The 21,051-nt window shown below is 40.6% G+C and overlaps 2 protein-coding genes across 2 annotated transcripts; both read right to left on the bottom strand.

The window, feature by feature from the left end:
- Positions 1,893 to 4,059, bottom strand: LOC110437494. The gene is made up of 2 exons (XM_021465957.1): positions 3,397 to 4,059; positions 1,893 to 3,293 (listed from the first exon to the last, which is right to left on the bottom strand). The coding sequence occupies exons 1-2, from the start codon at positions 4,057 to 4,059 to the stop codon at positions 1,893 to 1,895; spliced, it is 2,064 nt and encodes a 687-aa protein (XP_021321632.1).
- LOC110429531 lies at positions 5,275 to 7,852 on the bottom strand. The gene is made up of 4 exons (XM_021445586.1): positions 7,338 to 7,852; positions 6,501 to 6,547; positions 6,147 to 6,404; positions 5,275 to 5,604 (listed from the first exon to the last, which is right to left on the bottom strand). The coding sequence occupies exons 1-4, from the start codon at positions 7,491 to 7,493 to the stop codon at positions 5,595 to 5,597; spliced, it is 471 nt and encodes a 156-aa protein (XP_021301261.1). The 5' UTR covers positions 7,494 to 7,852; the 3' UTR covers positions 5,275 to 5,594.

Genomic DNA, 21,051 nt, shown 5'->3' with positions numbered 1-21,051 from the left:
CTGCCCTGCCGCGCGTTGCTACTATGTTATCCTTTGTGCTGCTGCATTACGATATGAGCATATGTGATACATACAGTGATACAGTATTTCCTTCTTTGCTGCAACTGCAGATCACTCCTGTGGAGAATATAATCACTCGTACGGAGGACAAAACCAAAAATAGCGAATAGGGGTGGGGACTTCCAAAACCAAGGGCAAAAGCTAACATGCATGTTCCAGAACACCATGAAGCGTGCGGAACCTCCTCAATCCAGGAACAAGAGAGTTGTCTCCACATTTGCAAGATCTGGTGTCTCACGCCCAAAGTGCCTTCACAAAGGACAAATCATCTTAACAATTTCCAATACATCCAAGGTGCTGTCAAGTGTCAACCACTATCATAGAGCCAAAACGCTGATGCTACTCCTAAAACTTACATCGCTAAAGACAAGCATCTTTGAAGAATTACATTTTACATGAAACATCAATAGAGAATTTATTCTTAGCTGCCATCTCTCCGTCTGTTTCTTTGCATGCATTGAGCCCACTTGTTATGTTTTTTTTTTCTTTCTTTGCATGCATTGAGCCCACTTCGATTTCTCTTTCGCATGCAGCGCTGTATTTGGATACAGATGGCAACATTCCAGTACGGTTATATCTTGTGTGCTGCAGATCTCCAGATTGATGATTTTCAAGTGTTGGAAGGTATAAGATGCTCCGTCGCATATATGATATATCAACACGATGTCCAATGCAAGTTGAGAGATGGATGCTCGGCTGGAAACCATATTTTTCTAAGGTACAATACCATATGGTTGCTCACCGTGCGATTGTTTTCTTTCTGAGATCGAGTAATTTGCATCTGCAACAAAGGTTGAATCTTGAGCGATTGTTTTGCTCAGTTTTCTGAGTTAGGTTTCTGAGTGAAACTGAATGTACCTCAATGGCAAATGCTGAAAGGAAACCGTGGATTAGGTGTCCATACTTGTTATGTTTTCACTGTCTGATGCTGCTGCATCTCATGAAACATACGCCTTACTTAGCTTGATGCATCTGAACAAAGGTTTGTATTTTGCCCCTGCATTTACACATGTGCGTGAATCTGCAAGCAAAATGGTTGAAAAGTTCACCATTGTTGGTGCAGGTGTTGTAGAGTTAGTTGCAGATCATATAGTTTTGTAACGAAGGGAAAGCCCTTTCACCAGAAGACGCACAAACTCTGGAAAGGTCATCTTGTTGTAGAGTTGCTATATAATCTGAGCTGCGTATTTGATTTAAAATGAGCCTAATCGAACTAAGAGGGACATCTTTCAATTCTAACTGTAATTAATTACATTTTGACACCACATTCTAAAAATTAAGTACCTTGGTTGATGAGTTTACATGAGACATCAATAGGCAATTCATTCTTACTGCCAACTGCTCTTCATTAGACTATTAGAGTGCTCAGTAATAGTCCAGTACCTACCATTTGTCCATCTCTTAACTGTTCAAATCCGTCATAATGTTTTATACTGGTCTATTTCTTTGGTTTGAGCCCACTTTGATTTGTCTCTGGCAACACTTGCTTGGGATACAGGTGGCAACATTCCGGCTATACCTTTTGTGCCGCTGGTCTTGCTCACAAGCTGATGATTCCTCTTAATCTTGTGTTTCCTATATGCAAGGCGTGCTTGCTGTCTTGTGTTGGGGCAGTTTTTGGTATTGTGCATCGGCCATGTACCCATGAGAGTTGGAATTTTGATAGACGCGATCTGCAGAAATTCTGCTCTTGCATTTCCTCACTCTGTCCCATCTTTACCCTGGTGTTTTTTTTTGAGCATTCAACGGGGGGCTTTTCCCACCTGAATGGTTACAAAAGAGAAGGGTGTTAAAAATAAAGTAAAGACTTTACAAAAAATGTACAGACGGGACTAGTGATTCTGGTTTAGCATTGATTGGAGATAAGAACACCAGGCAGTGTTGATCTCCTTTTCCTTTTTCTTGGACCGAGGGCGCCAGGCAGCTGCATCCAAGGCATAGGCGTGCAGCACTTGGCGAAGGGGAAGGTTTTCATTGCGGAAGATGAGAGCATTGCGCCGCTTCCATAGTTGCCAGCAGCACAGGGCTAGGAAGCTGCTGAACTGCTTGGCCGGGATGTTTTGGATCCTCGGCAGGGATTGCATACCGTGGACAGTCAAGCCATCGTCGATTAGGAGCCCCAAAGCATTCCAGAAACCTCTGGCAAAAGGGCAGTGCAGCAGGATGTGGTCCGTCGTTTCCTCCGTCCCTTGACATACTTCACAGGCTGGGGTTGTGACAATTCTTTTCTTGAATAGGTTTGCCCGGCACTGTAATCTTCCCTTTGATGCGAGCCACATGAAGAATTGAACTCTTGGAGGAGAGCACTTCCCCCAAATGAAGTCTGACATGGGATCAACTGGGTTTTGTTTGGCCTTGAGGAGCTTGTAGATCGAAGTTGAGTCTAGTCTTCCATTGCCACAGTCGAATTGAGATTTTCTTATGTTATTTCCTGTCTCCAGAGTAGTCTGTGCCACAATTTCTTGCAGCTGTTGCAATTGTGAAGACGCCTGAGAGGTTAGCCTTGGAACAAAAGCATCATTGAGTTGAGAGAGGATCACATCCCTGACTGAAGCATCTTTCTTTGTGCAATGGCTGTAAAGCGCTGGTAGTTTGTCAGCTAAGGCTTCATCCATGTACCAGACGTCATTCCAGAAAGATGTGGCCGCCCCATCCTTAATCTCAACCGTAGTGAGGGCTTTGTATAGGGGCAGAATCGAGCGCAGTGTCTCCCAGCGGTTCCCCTGCAGATGACCTTGTAGAGTTGCGAAATTGGTATTTGCCCGCACCCAAGCCTCCCATGCAGAGTTCTGTGAGCAATGTAGCTTGTGAATAAGCTTGAGGAGGAGGCAGATATTCTGAGTGGCAAAGTCCTTGATCCCCAGCCCACCAAGATCTTTGGTGGTGTAGCACTTTTCCCAGGCAACCAGGCATTTGGCCGAAGAAATGTTAGCTTCGCCAGCCCATAGGAAGGCTCGGCGTCTTTTGTCAATCTCCATTATTGTGGTCGGTGGAACACAAAGGGCAGATATGGCGTAAACAAGCTGACTGTCGAGCACGGAGTTGATCATAACCACTCTTCCCATTTTATTCAGCAGGGAAGCTTGCCAGGAGGAGAGGAAGGCGTCCGTTCTGGCAATGTACGGATTGAAGGCCGCCACCGGGAGCTTGGAGGCCGAAAAGAGGAAGTCCCAGATAGTTCTGTGGAAAGGATTCCACACGACATTCCAGCTGCTGGACAGAGAGTTGCATAGCTGCAGGGTTCATGTTCAGCGGAACCATGGTGCTTTTGTGATAGTTGATGCTCAGTCCCGTGGCGTCAGAGAACATTTTTAGGGCCTCCTTGAGGTGGATTACATCCTGTGGCTCTCCTCTCATGACGATGAGGGTATCATCTGCATACCGTAGTGTCACACACCCGATGTTGGGAGCAATTAGGTGGTGAATCAAGTTAGGCTTGCTCTTGATCGGCGCTTGCAAGGTATCAGCCACCAGAAGGAAGAGGTAAGGTGAAAGAGGGTCTCCCTGACGAAGGCCAGGTTTGCAGTTGATCCAAGGGCCAGGCACACCGTTCAAGAGGACAGCTGACTTTGAGGAACCAAGGAGATTGCGCATCCAATGTCTCCACAAACCACTGAATCCTTTTGCCTCCAAGATTTGGTCCAAAGCATTCCAATTGACAGTGTCGAAGGCCTTAGCAAAATCTAGCTTCAGCACAAGAGTCGGGGTCTTTCTTGTGCAGCAGGTCTGCACTACCTCAGCCGCAAAGACAAAGGTCTCTGAGATTGACCGGGCATGGAGGAAGCCCGTCTGATTCAGATCAATTAGATTTTCGATTTCCTTCTGCAGCCTCATTGTCAAACATTTTCCCACTATCTTGACAGTACAGTTTTGCAGGCAAATTGGACGGAAAGCGTCAACTGCTGTTGCACCTGGTTTCTTGGGGATCAAGGCCATGAAAGATCTGTTGATGCGCTCTAGTTGAACAGCGTTTGCATGGAAGGCATTCACAAAGTTCATCACTTGTTTGACTGTGTCCCAAGCCGCAACAAAGAAGGACGGCCCAAATCCGTCAGGACCAGGTGCACTATTGCGTTTCATTGATCTTAATGCAGATTTGACCTCATCTTCAGTGAAGACCGCAGTCAGTGACAGTGTGGGGTGGCTTTGATCTCTGTATAGGCGGTGGGGGGCACATACCTAGCTTCTCCTCTCTCCCTGGTGTTGGAAGGTGTAAGTTGGTTACTGGTTAGTATATCATATTATATATCAACAATATGTCCAAGTTAAGAGGTTGATTCATTGGTAACGTATATTCTTGGAAGGAATTGCTGCTCATCAAGCTATTGCTTATGAGATTCTGGAGTATTTTGCATGTGCGAAGAAGGTTGAACCTAGAGCAATCATTTGACTTTAGTTTACTGATGAGTTTGGTTTCGTCCTGAGACTGAATGTATGTTGCCCAATGGCAAATGCGAAATCTGTGCCTGATAGCTATGGAACGTATGGTTGATTAGGTTCCAGTCATTAGATGTTTCCACTGATGTGATGCTGCATCTCATCATGAAACATGTGGCCCGCGTGGCTTTTGCGTGTGGTGACGAACTGGGTGAGTGATTACACTGAGGCCTTGTTTAGTTCACCTCAAAAATCAAAAACTTTTCAAAATTCTCCGTCACATCAAATCTTAGAGCACATGTACGAAAATAAAAACTAATTGCACAGTTTGTCTGTAAATCACGAGATGAATCTTTTGAGCCTAGTTAGTCTATGATTGGATAATATTTGTTAAATAAAAACGAAAATGCTACAGTGGTGAAATCCGAAATTTTTTTGAAACTAAACAAGGCCTGACTTAGTGCGTAGAGAATGGGAATCAGTACTAGAAACAGGACAGACGATTTCCTCGTTGGTTCTAGACCCCAAAACATACATATGAATATGAATGATTTGACCAGACAGACCAAGCTCCAACCTCCTTGACTGTACAGGATTCAAATTCTAATATTTCAAGTAAACAAAGTGCATCCCATCACTAAATCTTACTGTCTTTCTGACCTCAACAACTGCATCGGGTACTCAGTGCCGATACTTATTTCGACTTACAAAATAAACATGTTTTCAATGTAATCTTCTCAGGAGTCAGGACCATCATCATCCAACCCCTACCCTGCCCTCACCTAAAAAGAACCAGTAACCGAAAAGATCAGGATTTGCTATGGGAGAGGAGCAACAAACCATTCAAATCGACACGTGCAGGTTATTACTTCCTTGATTCATTCATCATGTCTAGATTATTGCAAACTATTTTCATTACAGTCTGAAGCTAACAGATGCTATCACAGACCATTTTTTGTCGCCGCTCAACAAAGAAGATACAATTTTGTTTCTGATAATCAATTATCATAAACAAAAACAAAAAATCACACATAAGTTGCTCTTCTTTGATCTCCATTGTCAGTTCCATATCATTTCTTGTCATCCTCATCCTCCTTCAAGGATTGTTTGAACTCTTGTTTCCAATGATCACCTTAAGCCACCTAAGCAACATGCTCTTACTTTGTCCTAGATGGTGCACAGAACAATAAAAGTTAGCAATTTGCACTGCTGAGAAGCGAAACACAATGCATGTAGTTGATGCACAATAGCTAAAATGAAACCAATTGTGTTTCAACCAAGTAAGCTTACGCACCAGAACCACACAACTGATCAATCAATTGATATAACAATCATAGACCACCAGACTAATTATGATATAAATGCCATGCACTTTCTAAAATGGTAGTGTGTGCCATTTAATATCCATTTGTACAAAATAGGTCATATAATTTTATTTTCTGTTCCTCAGCAGTAGTTTCCCTCGGATTATTGCTGCATCCATTTCAAAATAATTCCGAACACTGATTTGCCCTATTTCATATTTATTATTCCTAATAGAATGATGGACCTAGGAAAGTAATCTCAAATTGGAAATGAATGAAAAAACTTTTTTTGTGTCACAAAATGTGTACCATTAGATGAATCACTGATCAAAGATGACAAAGTTTGAAAGTCAATAAGTATGGGCAGCATAGAAAAATAGAGACTAGAGAGTATAAAACTAATACCCGATGCCCGTAATCCTTTTGCCTTCAAAAACATCTGTAACTTCAATCTGACTTTCCTTATTAGAAACGAGGATCGCACGCGTCCTTTCATGGCTTTTCTTAATCTCTTCCCTGATGGTGGCCCATGATTTACGTTGAGCGTCCAAGTCAGCCTCCATGCGGTCCAGTGCTGGACTGACACTAAAATGCATAAACGCGATGCCACCGAGCAGGAAGAAAGTTACAACGGATGCAGCTTCGTTGAATGCAACTATGGCCCTGAAAAGAAACAAATGGATGTAACAATTCGTACGAACAATTATCAGTTGTTGTTTCTTTATAGATAGAAATCGAAATTGGAAGGAGAAGTCATACCTGTACCACAGACTGCTGGGAACTTCCTGGTTATGAGTTTGCGGGCCCTAAAGAAGAACAAACAGCATCATCAATACCAGTAATATGATGGTTATCACAATCACAATATGTATCTAGGTTCAAATGGTCACATTGAGCTAGCATGACAAAAATCAGCCATTGATATTACTAACTTCATTTCATGTAGAATCATATAAGAATAATAGTAATCTCAAGTAAATGCTCAAATGTGAATGTGATCCGGTAGGATCAGAATGTGACAACAAACATGTCGACATTGAGAATTGATAGCAATTTAGGTTTATGTAGCCTAATAATGATAGATATGACGATAGGTGATAAGCTTCATGGTAGAGAGGGAAACAGCTCTGATCAGCAGCTAAGGCCCTAAACGACCGGGCTTTGTAACCTTAAAAATCAATCTTCTATGTCAAACGACAATATAATTTATAATTGCTTAAAAACGGTATATCGAGTAACATTAATAAACAAAATTAAGTTGAATAGAAGTTGCTACACAAAAGGTTATAAGAGATTGACAAATCTTTATTGCTTCAGATTCAGATCGACGAAAGAAAAAGAAAATAGTTTTTCCCCTCACCTACGTTTTCTTATATAAAGATAAAGGTTATACTTTTTTTCTATAGTAAAGAAAATTTTATATGAAAGATATTTTCTAATAAAAATTATACCTTTTTCTAATATATATGAAGGAAAGATGCCTAGTCTGCTACGAAGTAATTACTGTCCGATGTGGCCACCAAATTAAAAGACTACCAAACCAAATCAAAGAGGAGCGGCCTACTCAAATCTCAAATCAGAGACCTAGCAGCATACCTGGTTGGCTGGCTGCGGCGTAGAACCAGTAGATGTAGAGAATCTAGAACTCGTTGAGAGTCGGCGATGGCGCTCCAGGGCAGATGGAAGGCGAGGCGGTGCGCGGGCCATCTTGGTTGCCACCGATCGAAGGAGCGCTGCTCCTGCCGCTGCCATGATGGATTTACCAGAAAGGGATCGGATTTTGTTCGTTCGTCTTCCTTCTTGGCGAGAAGAGAAGAGTCCAGTCGAATCGAATAAAGAATAGATAGGGTTGACGACGTGGTTTGGGTTCTCCTGATCTCTCCTCGCCCCCCTCTCTATTCGGCTGCTATATACGACGGCACGCAAAGGGGCGCCGGGAACGGAAAGGATTAGGTTTTCCTTCTCGGTGATCTTCGCTCGGAGCTCGGGGAGTCGGGGTCGGGGGAAGAACTCCTCCCCACGGCAACGGAAACGGAAACGGGCGGCGGCTCCCCGGCTCCGCTCCCTTGGATGACAAGAGGTTTCTGGTCTTCTTCGGTCGGAGCCGGCGCCTGCCCTTGCTTCGCCTTCGCGGGCTGCTGTTGGGCTGCGGAGACGTGGATAGTTGGGCCCGTGGCCAGAATTGGAGTATCACGAAAAGTTCATTTTTCCTCCCACAACTTTAAAACCGGTCAAATCACTTTCTTCAATTTTTCAAATCATAAATTTTAAGGTGGTTTTGCTATAGTGAATGGTGATTTGCTATAGTGATTGTGGTTTTTTATTCTTTTAATTATTTTGGCTAAATCTTTGAAAAATCATAGTAAATCACAAAAAATTATGAATAAAAATCTAATTTTTTTTACTCCACACATGTAGATCTACACAGTGAACATATAAAATGATATGCTTTAGTACAAAGTTTTTGCTATGAAAGTTTTACCTTTTGATTTTTTTATTTATTTGGCTGAATCTTTGAAAAATCATAGAAAAACCATAAAATAGAAAATCTAATTTGGTTAGACTCCACATGAGTATATATACACAATGAACATATAATATGGGTATGCTTTAGCCCGATAAAATAAATATAGAAGCTGCAACTATGAATTATGTCAATTAATTACAAAAACGCATAGATCTAAAGCTACGACAAAAAAATGTAATAAAGCATACTATATTATATATATATAATTAGAAACTACTCCAAAGAGGTAAAATGTACGGTTTTAAAAGTTGAGGGAGTTGGTTTACCTAGTTTTACCTTCCTAAAGCAGTTTATAAGACATTTTTGCTACAGTGAATGGTGGTTTTGCTACAGTGATGATAGTTTCGTCTTTTTATTTTTAAATCTTTTTGGCTAAATATTTAAAAAAAATCATAGTAAACTACAAATAAATCATAAAAGTGAATGGTGGTTTTGCTACAGTGATGGTGGTTTTTTATTTTTCTTTTTTAATTATTTTGGCTAAATCATTAAAAAAAATCATAGTAAATGACAAATAAATCATAAAATGGAAAGTCCATTTTTTTTACTCCACACAAGTAGATCTACACAGTGAATATATAATATGATACGCTTTAGTATAAAGTTTTTGCTATAAAGGTTTTGTCTTTTTCTTTTTTTATTTATTTGGATGAATCTTTGAAAAATCATAGTAATTTATAGAAAAATCATAAATAGAAAATCTAACTTTATTGGACTCCACATGAGTATACATACACAATGAACATATAATATGGGTATGCTTTAGTTTGACAAAATAATTATAGAAGCTGCAACTATGAATTATTTTAATTAATTACAAAAAATATAGATCTAAAGCTATAGCAAAAAATTATAACAAAACATGCTATATTATATATTTCATGTGTATATATGCTCATGTGGAGTATAATAAAATTAGATTTTTCATTTTATGGTTTTTCTTTAATTTACTATGATTTTTCAAAGTTTTAGCCAAATAAATAAAAAAGACAAAGACAAAAGCTTTATAGCAAAAAACTTTATACTAAAGCGTATCATATTATATGTTCATTGTGTAGATCTACTTACATAGTGTCCAACAAAATTAGATTTTATATTTTATAATTTTTCTGTGATATACTATGAATTTTCAAATATTCAACTGAAATAATTAAAAAAAGAAAAAGACAAAACCATTCTCGTTGTAGCAAAACCACCATTCATTGTAGCAAAACCGCCTTCGAAACTGCTCTAGGGAGGTAAAATGCATGGTTTGAAAAGTTGAGGGAGTTGGTTTACCTGGTTTTGGAGTTGTGTGAGGAAAAATAGACTTTTATGAAAGTTAGAGGAGGAAAAGTAGACTTTTTTCCTATGTGGGTTGGGTCCTCAGCCGGTGGGTGTGCAAATACATGAACACTTAGGGCGACTCCAACCTTATCCCACAAATTTTGGCTTCTTATATAAAATGAGAGTTCCTCATCTATATTTAAGCTCCTACCTCTCTAATTTATATCCTAAAACTTTTCTACTTTATACAAAACTTATGTTGTAGTGTGCCCTACTTATGGTCACTGCTTCTCAGTTTGTAAGAAGAGAGGAAATAGCAAGCAGGAGGGATGTCGATATTTTACCACCGATAGTCTACGACGAGGATACCAGGACAGTTGTTTGGGCTTCGACATATGCTGGAACTCGACGTTGATCGCAAAAGATAGTCAATTTATCCTAGTTCGGGCCCTCAAGCTCAATCTCGAGTAATAGTCTTTACGTCGAGTCGGCGTTAGCCTTTATATTATAATTGGTGTATTGTATTGTTTATTATTACAAGGGGTGCCCTCAGTCTCTCTTTATATCAGTAGAGATGGCTGAAAGGTAGCTTTTTTATCCTAGACGGATTCATAGATAGTGTTCCGTTTCTAATACAGAATGTACTTTCCATAAGAATTCAGCTAGTCCGGCCTTATTCTACTTGGAGTCAAAGACATGCTTCATTTCGCTCCTTTTTCTGGAATTGTGGGCTAGGCCAGGGCCTACCTACGCGTAACCTGCTAGTGAGGAACCCTGGGGATCCCATACCGATAAGCCCCCGAGCGTTCTATGGTTGATCTTAAAAGTTGTCTTTGTTTCTTCTGGTCTTGACGGATAGGAGTAAGTCTTTCTTGGGTGATGTGTGTTTTTTCTTTCGGTAAAACTGCACTAATTGAATGTAGCCCCCGAGCCTCTTGCTATTTGGTACAAAAAAACTCGAGGGTCTTCTAGTTTTTTTTGAAAATTTTGAGGGTCTTTTCCAAGGATATGTTCCTATGAAAGCCTAAGTTTAGTTTTGGTAATTAATGACACCAAGTTGCTAATATTATTGTGTTAAAGTAATTTGAGTTAGCCATATCAACACAAGTGTTGAAGGAGCAAAGTGACATGGAGTGGTGGCCACATGATCACAAAGAGATGAAGTATGAACATTGAAATAAAGATCATGGTGATCAAACACTTGGTGATGGATAAAGAGTAAAGTGATCAAGGCACTGGTATAACCATAGGGTAGAAGTGATTGATCGGATTTTAGGATAGGTAGTCGACTATCAAGAAGGGAAATTATGGTCATCTCATGAATCAAGTGCTACTACGTCAATATCTTGAGCATATGCATTAGGAATTTAGGATCTAGTAGAGTGCTAACTTATCTCCTTTGAGAATTTGTTTATGAAAATTCTAACACACATGCACAATGGTGGTGTACACTTAGTGGTGTTAACACTTTTATAAAAGGAGGTAAAGTTTAAGAGGTAGAGAGGGGTTTCGGATCCTCTATCCCTCCCACTGAGCTTGTCGAGAGGCGTTTTCATGGAAATGAAATGTCTATTTTCCATTGCACTGGAGGAAAGTTTCAGCAAAGTCGTATGAATGTTTCTTGTTGAGAAATACTCGTCAGACGCTAGGTCAAAGAGCATCGAATGTTGAGCCCGCATCTGATGAGTGCAGCGTGGGGAGGTAAGTTTCATTTGTATGTCGAGCGTCCAGTATTCGCACTATAGCAGAAGGGTTCCAACGTTATGTGCATCAGACGCTAGCGTGCATTTGATGCCGCACTGTCTGACACATCAGACGCATCCTAGAGAGTTTCTTAAACTCTTCGAGTAGCGTCCGATGTGAGAGTGGCACGTCTGGTGTATAGTACCTAACGCGTCCAACGCCTTCTTTCTAAGGACTTTAACGCTTAAGTGACCGTCGAGTGCAATATTTGTTTCCTCTGAACAATATTTATCTTAGTGTTAAACTAAAATTTTTGTGGCACTATGCAATATTTAATTCCCACAATCACACTAGAGGCAGTACCTTCTTATGATCGTTGGATATGGCATGCCTTCTTTGATGTTGTTGGATCTAACAATGATATCAATGTGCTTAATCAATCAGATTTGTTTGTCAAGCATTTGAGAGGAGAAGATCCTAAGGTTCAGTACTATATCAATTGATGAGAATATAATATTGACTATTACCTGGCTGATGTTATATGTCCAGAGTGACCCGTTTTCATGATGTCCATACGTAAACCACAATTAGACGAACACAAACCTTTTGCACAGAAGCAAGAAGGGGCAAGGAAGGATGTTGAATGCACTTTTGGCATTTTGCAGTCTCACTTTTGTATTTTGTGTCAACCAGTGCGTCTGTATGAGCAGGGAGATCTTGAGAATATAATGCTTACCTGTATAATTCTCCACAACATGATAATGAAGATTAGAAGGATATAGAGCAAGTTCCACTTGATTTGAATGAGGAAGGCAACACATATACTTTTCAAGAAGCTACAATTACTCATGGAGAAAATCCAGAGATGGAAGATGTGCTTAACAGAAATACCGCCTTACATGATCGGCAAGCATGCAAACAACTTCAATTTGATTTGATTGATCATATTTGGCAAAAGTTTGGGAGGTACGTATGTAGCTTGTATTCATTGTTGATCTTATAGTACATCAGTTTGTACAGATATGTTCCAATAGATCAGTTTCTTTGGTTTTCCATTCATTGTTTCTTATATTTTTTCACTTGTATTGTACATGATGCCATGGAACTTGATGGCTTCTGGAGGAATTTTGCAAGCTGATGGATTCTAGAGGACCGCTGGACGTACCTAAGATGATGTTGTGCAATCTGATGATTCCACCATATTATTTTATATAGTATAATATATCATGAACTATAGTTATCTTGTTGTCCAACTATATGAACCTATCTGAGATGACGGATGATGCCATCTGTTATCTTTATCTATGAATTTGTGTTTTATGAACTATATGGTACCTATTATCTTTATTTCTGGATTGCTATTGTTAACTAGTACGGTTCGGGTAACATAGTTATGGGTTGCTATATATAATTCTAGAAATATAGGGTTCTCGAAATCGGTGAAAATGTGGCAGAACTATATACGTGGCTTGCAATGGGCTGTGGCAACTTGATCACCATGCAACCTGGTTGTTTTCCTTTCTTTCCAGCGTTTGGTTTATTGATGTCTGTTGGAACATGAAAATGTGGCATCGTGTGTGCTGTAGAGAGTTGTTGCCACAATTGATCCATCTCATTTCAATGGATCATTTAATTTATCCTTTGAATAAATATTGCTATGCAAATAAGGTTAGTTTTAGTGAAGAGTTTGATAGCGTTGTTTCCAAGGTTGCTATGTCATGTGAAATAAAATGAAACTTGGATGAAACACCCATCTTAATAGAGAGTTTCATTCCATGGTTTCATAGGCATTTAATTTCAAGACTCATAGAGAGTTGGTAATCGTGTCAAGAGAGATTCATCTAGGTGAAACTCATTTCTTCTCTTTTTTTTCTTAAACTAGGTGAATTCCCCGCGCGTTGTTGTGAGATTTTCTTAAAGGAAATTATTTGATACATAGCATTATTATATGATATTAAGTATATTATATATGTATACATATATATGAATTTGACTTGCATGTATTTTATTGTATTAGATCTAGTAAAAAAATTGCTAAGCTAATAGAAGAAAAACTATTATTTGGTTACATTATAGAGGAATTGGTGATGAAACAAATAGTGTATGTACATAACTTGTATGTTAATAGATCAAAGATTTAAAGTTTTTCACATGATATAGATGACATGGTCAATTTTTGTAATTAGTATGTGATGACATGGACTTAGTGGGGAATGATATGGACATCTTGCATGAAGAGATAGAACATTTAGTGGGTCACTTAGTGGAGAATGATGTGGACACCTTGCATGAAGAGAGAATTCATGGGGTTTAGCTTTATAAGAGTATAAAATACACTGTCATATCATCCAAAATGCCTATGTGGCAGCCTATTTAATGTGAATGAAACTCACATAAAACTTCTACTAAGACTGACCTTAATGAATTGTGGAGGATAGTTTTTATAAATATTAATTACGGAAATGCTGTGACTCGGCCGTCCTAACGCCATCGGACGGCGTCGTTGGTGGGCTGCGACGCGGACCAAACGGCCCAACAGCCGAGTAGCCCGGTTTCGTTCCGACCGTAGTCGCATTCCCGTTCCCGGCCTCGCATTCCTCTTCCTACCCCCGCATTCCACTACGCTCTCGCTCGCATCGCCGGGGCGCAGTGCGTCGCGGACACGCCGCCGGCCCCGCACTGTCGCGGCGCTCCACCTCGCTCGACCGGCCTCCAGCGGTCCACCTCGCTCGGCCGGCCTCCAGCGCTCCATCTCGCTCCGCTGCCCGCCCTTCTTCGTCGCTCTCCACCGCCACCGCTCGGAGCAGCACGAGCTCGGGAGCAGCGAGATCCGGAGCGGCTCCACCTCGCTCGGCCGGCCTGCAGCGCTCCACCTCGCTCGGGCGCGCTCCACCTCGCTCGGGCGCGCTCCACCTCGCTCGCCTGTCCGCCCTCCTTCGTCGCTCTGCACCGCCACCGCTCGGGCCAGCACGAGCTCGGGAGTAGCGAGATCCGGAGCGGTCGGTCCTCTCCGGTGGTGCCAGTAGCGGGGCCCTTCCCGTATTGTTCTCCATGACACCCGCACCCGATCAAGGCCTCGGCGATGACATCCACTGATGCGGACGAGATCGAACACAGTGATCCCGCCAAGGAGTGGCGACTCGTCGAGCACAGGCGACGATGCGGGGGAAGAGGATGCTGTTGCTCCGTTGAGGCCTCGTCGTGTGGCACTCAGGAAGTTGTCTATGAGTCAGAGCTGGCTGAGGAAGAGAGGCCAACCATCTTCTAGCAGAGGAAACCCTAGCAACATTGGTGTGAAGCAGTCTTCACTGAAGAAATTCCGCAGGCTGCGAGGTAGTGTGAGGAAATCTCCACTGGCGAAGGGCTCTCCACTGGTGAAGGGTTGCGAAGTGCAAGGTATGAGCAGCGATTTTTAGTTGCATATGTGATGATGATTATGTACATTATGGTACCAGTATGCTAGGGTTTCTAATGCTTCCTAGTTTCAAGTTCGATTCATGTGTAGTTGGTGATTTTGGTAGCATTATGCTAGTGTGTAGGCATCACTATGTCCATTGTTAGATTTGTACATGCTAAGTTGAATTCGTGTTATTTCTTTGTTTCTAGGAAATGAGCCAGGAGCAATTGAAAAATTTAAACATAGATTTTCAGTGTATAGGATACGTGAGCTTCAATTTACTGAAGATCAAGTGGGTTGGATTAAGGAGTCTGGCCATGGTTCTCTATTGTCTATGTCTGAATTCTGTGTTCCATTAAAGCTAGTCAAGTGGATAATGCAACACACAGATCCTTTGTTGCGTGAGTTCAGGTTTGAGAAGAAGGTGATTGTATTTGATCGCCCTCTAGTTTGCAAGATATTAGGATTTGAAAATGGTACAAAACCTTTGGACTTATCTGTTGATCTTCAGAGGGTTGATGAGTTCTAGAAAATGCAAGATTAGTATAGGGTTGGCAAAAGGGCTACGCTAGGCAGGTGCATAAAGGTACTCAAATCTAGTAACAGTAAGGATTCGTTGATGAGGTCTTTTATGCTTCTAGCTCTGGGGTCAGTTTATTGTCCGGGTACAACAAATTCAGTGTGCTTGAAGTATCTTCATAGCTTACATGATGTATCAAAGATCAAAGAATTTGATTGGGCTAGCCATATCCTAGAGGTATTGATGGAAGAGGTGGATAAATACTAGAAATTGTCTTCTGAGAAACTTGAGCATGACCATAACATTGCTGGCTGTCTTGCAATTTTCACGGTATGTTGACTTTCCTTCTTTTTACAGTGGTTATTTTCCATGTACTGTGTTTCCTTCAGATCATTGTAATTTTTAAAATTTATACCATGTGATTTGGTTGTGTGCAGATTGCATACATGGATCATCTTGATATCCCACAAAACCGTGATACACATCATATTTGTTATGATCTACCTCGCATTTGTAATGTCTCCAAAGAGGACTTTGAATTTGTGATGAAAGTCGACATACACAGGCTTCATTTATGTTCATATGGGAGGCTTCCGGTGTGTACATTTCTTCCTTGTTCTTGAACTTTTGGTCATTCATAAATACAATGTATTCAATGACCCTAACTCTATCTATTTTAAATTTCAGTTTCGGTCTGTTACACCTTATTCAGCTCCTCCAAGTAGAACTGATCACCCTATAGCTGATGAAGTGCATGTTCAAAGCTCCGCAGCATCCCTAGATGATTGGCTACACCCTTCGGGTTCCAACAGTCCAAGTGCACAACAGGTAATGGTATTTTTAGACGGTTGTAATACTGCTGCAACAAGCTCATGTGATGTCTTTTGTATGTTTGTTGGAATAGATACCATTCTATGTTGCCGTATATTTCCATCCATGTTTCATTTTGTTTTGTAGTGTTGTACCCTTGTTTGACCTACCTTTTTTCCTATCCAAACAGGTGCCTCCTTGTTACTATCCCTATATAACAGAGATGAATTCACTAATCGAGCGTGACATTGATGAGCTGAGCAAGGCTATGGCCGAAGAATACAAGGTCAAATGGAAGACCATATGCCACAAACGTATGGCTGAGATGATAGCTAAGATCTCCAAGGGCCCATGCAGTACTTGCAATGCAACCTCCAAGGCCTCTACTTGTGGTGGTGTGCCCCACTGTAAGGTTTCTGACGGGAATGTGGGTCAGGGTGAGAAGACTAGAGAAGATGATGATGGAGACATCATAGAGAAGATCCCTTCTATGGTCATTGATACTGTCAAAGCAGCAGCACGTTTGGAGTCCTCTAATGCAAATCCCAGCACTCACAGAAATAGTGAGTCTCGAACAATCAATCGTGATGATATTCCATCTTTTGATCTATTTGGAGAGGGAGATCCAGAATTTGATTTCATGTATGGTGATGACATGGTGGGAACCAAAATAGGAAAGCAAGTGACGCAGCCCACTACCACGGCACCTATTCTTGGTTTCTACTTTTCTTATTCACATTTGCTTATTTCTATCCTACTTTTTGTCATTGTGTTCTTACACATGTTCACTCATGTTTCTTTTTTTGCTAGGTGCTGCCACCAAGATGGATGTCAGTGGCAACAAAATGAGCTCATGTTCACTTGAAAAGAAGAATAGAAGGAAGAGGGATGTGGTTGAACTCAACCCTGGCAAGAAGCCCAAAAGGATAAAGCTAGAAGAAGATGTAGGATTGGCTTACGAGACATATGTAGTTAAGAAATTGGCGATTAAAAGGCCACCAATAGGGGCAAGTTGTGAACTGTGAGTTATCCACTTTCTTATTTAAATGAGTCTTACCTCAATTAGTGTTGTTTAAATCTACCGTACACTCCTACTTCCCAATTGATGCTTTTTATGACAACATCTTTTTGCATGTTTGAGACATATTAATATCATGTTTGTTTAGTGCTTTTCGAATGTTGCACTAATATTCTCTCCAATTTATGCATTTCACAAATATTATATGGTTCATTTGTTCTTCATCGGTTTGATTTTTTTGTTCCTGCTACTGTTATTTTATATGCCTATGTCATGCCACCACCACCTTCTCCTCTGCCATCTATCTCTGCACCTAGCTGGTGCTGCTGCATTCAGTCATAAATTGGAACTTTCTGGCCACCAACCTGCTGGTGGCGGTGGTCTTCTCTCCCCCACTGCCTGCCCTTTTTTGGCTTCCACCTGCTGATTCCTTGCCCAAAAGTTCCTGCCGTGCTTGCTGTTTTTTATTACCATGTTGCACAAGCCCTACCAGTATGTTGTATTAGATTATGTTATATGTTTTATTCTTTATTACAATATAAACTGTGAAGTTCTTTAATTGTTGTTTAGGCCACCTTTTATTCAAATCGCTGGATTCCACATAACCTATGATGACTTCTATGAATCCCTCAAGCCAAGGGGGCACATTGCTAACACAATCATGACAATGTGGACCTACCAATTTAATCATAACTGTCAAGCTGCTTGGAAACTCAACAACAACATTATCAAGAAATTTGCATTTAGTGCTATGATGACAGTAAGCTTCTAACATCAGTTTCTACCATTTGTGTATCCATTGTTGAATAGTTGTTGTTTTTCTATCAATGGTCTGTCAAACAACACTCCTTTTTCCTAGGACAAGCTAATCATAGATCCAAAACATTTCAAACAAGAAAGTATCACATCAGCATTGATGAGGCTTGACAAAACATGGAGATTGTGAGAGATGCACTTGGTACAGGCCTTTAGCTTTGTCATTTATGTTGCATTTTACTTTCTGGAATGTTTGAAATGTCCATGATTATATGTTTCTTTTGCATGTAGTTGTTCTTTCCAATTGTTCACATGGACCATTGGGTGCTTGTATGCATTAATATGTTCCTTCACAAAATAGTTTTCTTCAACTCCATCAATGCTTCGAGGGACACTCCTTGTTTCCAGTGTGCGACAAACTTGGTAATTTGTGTGTTATTTATATGTTTCATTCTTGGCATCATTTACACCAAGTTGAAGCACTAATAAAAACCTGAAATATGAACCATTTGTTTCATTTTTAGGTTGAAAACTTTGCAATTGCTGCTCTTGCAAGCGGTGTTCTCAGACGAGATGTGTCAAAGTTTGATTGGCTGTACCCTAAAGAGTACCCGCAGCAAAAGACATTGTAAGTGTCTGTCCGATGCACGCCTCTTTGGCAATGTGTGAATCTATTTTTTTCCTAATTTATAATTCATTTCTCTATTTTTTTACCCTACTAATGCACCAACCTTTTCTTTCCTAAATCCACACCAAAAAAGATCCCCCGCTGAGAAGCCTCCTCTTCATCCACCGAGAAAAATATACCCAAGAAGACAACAACTTTTAAACGAACTGCCCAGATTTTATTTTAGACCATCTCTCTCTTACTCACTCAAATCCAACGGCCAAGATTAAGTGTATCGTCCTCCTCATCTCGTCTCGCACGCCCGCGCCCATCCTCATACTCGTGTGAAGCCGCTATTCACGCGCGTGACTAGCGCACAAGACACAGACAACCAATCCTTTCAGATCCCGGCTACAGGGCCAGGCCGATCAAGTCGAGAAAAAAAGATGTAGCAGGCCACCACAGGGAGGAGGACGAAGAGCACTCGCAGCTACTGCTTGCGCACGCCATGCCCTGGCGCCCCCCGACCATGATCGCTACTTCCATGGTGCGGTCGGGGTGCTACCTGAAGCCAGAAGCAGCGGCGGTATGCATGAGGTGATGAGGAGCCAGACCGATCGAAAAAAAGGACAGAGCAGGCCTCCATGCCGAGGAGGACGAAGGAGATGACGTGCTCGAGGCAGACATCCAGCACGCAACACCCTGTGAGTGCCTCCACTTTTCTAGGGCTGCTCTCGACTTCGATCCCTGCCGCTGGCGGGCGTACATTGGCGCCGGTGCACCATCCCTATCGCGCTCGCACTCACAGTCGCCACCGTGGTCGCCAGGTCGGCCGCCCCACCATCGCCGAGCCACCAGCGCCAAGCAGGAAGGGGAAAAGATCTTGTTCTTGATTAATTACTGAAATTTCCAACGCTATGCGGATGATTTGATTTTACACAAACATGATTTGATTTTTTAGGTGGGTTGATCCCCAATTTTCTCGAACGACCAATCAATTGTTCAAAAATGCAATCATGATTCGATTAATCAGCAATCACATTCAGACGTGTCCGATTGTCTGAATTTCTGATTGCCATGTGCGCAGGTGGTAAGCAGTTCCCCATATCACACATACAGGATGGCATTTTGGCCAATTCTCATGCCCCGATCTATCTTCAGGCTAAAAATCTGATGATCCTATTCCAGTGTTTCTGTAAGAGGAGAGGGGTATGTACCATCACCACTTTTATTTATTTTTTCCAAATGGAACACAATGCTCAGATGTTTTTTCAGCATGCGATTCAGTTTTAGGAAAAAAACAACAATGCACATATGATGATTAATAATCACTTGTTTAAATGATATTCACAAGGATCGTTGCTCTATGTATGGCATTGTAAGTGCCCTTTTCTTTGATTTCTTCTACACAAATATATAAACATTTGGTACAATAATATATAACCTTTTTGTCTGACCTACTTTAATATCTATGCAATTCAAGGAAATTGTCCTGGATGGAACATATGTTGATTTTGTTGTGAGCAACAAGGTCGACAAGTTAGTACTGGGTCAGCATCCAGGAATGCATTTACAAATGTAGGGAGTAAAAATCTTAAACAAATACTACTCTTAATATTCAGTGATTCACTTTGCAATCCATATTTATTGTTTCACTTTGCAATTCTGTTCCTCAGCTCGAATCATGTATGGTCTATCTGACTGATATAGTCAATATTGGTTGATTTGACAATGCTCATGCTGCCTCAAGGTATGCTTACAACTGTGCTCTGTACTCTGTACAAAATTCACCATATCTATGTTTGTTGGACAATTAGTGATTATTGAGAAATTGCTAGCGGACAAGTTGCTGAGAAAATGCTCATGGACAAGTTATTTAATACAATGGATTTCTTTGACTATTGTGCACGTGACGTATGATTTGTGTAAGTGGCAGTCGTGAGCTGCTGAATGTGTTATGCACAACCAAGCCAAAATGTGAGAACTGTTTTCTTTTTCATGCTCAGAAATGCAAATATCCTTGACCTCTCTTGGGACACATATTATTGGATAACAAATTGCTAAGTTGAATTTAAGAATTTCTTTAAAAATGATAATAACAAGTTTTGCTAAGTTGAGTTTGAGAACTGCCTTTCCTTTAAAAAGGATAACAAATTTCCTTTATATTACAAAAAAATATCCTTGAGCTATTTTGGATGTAAAGGTATGCTGCACTTTATTTCTTTCCAGTATTTTGCTTTTAATAGTAGTTTGGTCTCGGACTCTCTCGGTATACTCAAATATTATTTTAATATATATTGTGTTTCTTTTGTTTTCATATATATGTGATTGTTAATGTTTCTATTGGAGATTCTTTAATGTTGTGACATCATTACATATTATATGGGACAATTTGGTGCTCAAACTTTATGGTTTTACTCACAAGATTATGACCTTGAGGCCTGAGGGCTTTAGTAATTAGTCCTCAACTCCAAAAGGTACGGATGCTTTACCAGTTGTAGCGAACCAGAAGGGTTTGAGGCTATTTTTATTAATTTTATTGTTATTTTTTTTAGATATCACCGTAGCGTATAGCACGGGCAATATACTAGCGCTCACCAATAAATAATCCACCAAGAAGCAAATTTACTATCTAGAATGACAACGTTCAAAAATTAAAAACATGCCCTAAAACTGCAGTACTAAAATAAAGAAAAATTAAACAAATTGCAGAAATACACATATTA

The sequence above is a fragment of the Sorghum bicolor genome, chromosome 8 (genome assembly GCF_000003195.3).
Source record: "Sorghum bicolor cultivar BTx623 chromosome 8, Sorghum_bicolor_NCBIv3, whole genome shotgun sequence".
Lineage (NCBI taxonomy): Eukaryota > Viridiplantae > Streptophyta > Magnoliopsida > Poales > Poaceae > Sorghum > Sorghum bicolor.
This window is presented reverse-complemented; position numbering and strand designations above follow the sequence as displayed.

Excerpts from the sequence above, each read along its gene's own strand:
- LOC110437494 (XM_021465957.1), bottom strand. The coding sequence starts at position 4,059 with ATGAACTTTGTGAATGCCTTCCATGCAAACGCTGTTCAACTAGAGCGC. Across the intron at positions 3,294-3,396 it reads TGAGAGGAGAGCCACAGGAT|CTATGCAACTCTCTGTCCAG; the intron begins GTAATCCACCTC and ends TGAACCCTGCAG.
- LOC110429531 (XM_021445586.1), bottom strand. The coding sequence starts at position 7,493 with ATGGCAGCGGCAGGAGCAGCGCTCCTTCGATCGGTGGCAACCAAGATG. Across the intron at positions 6,548-7,337 it reads CGCCGCAGCCAGCCAACCAG|GGCCCGCAAACTCATAACCA; the intron begins GTATGCTGCTAG and ends GTTCTTCTTTAG. Across the intron at positions 6,405-6,500 it reads CCCAGCAGTCTGTGGTACAG|GGCCATAGTTGCATTCAACG; the intron begins GTATGACTTCTC and ends GTTTCTTTTCAG.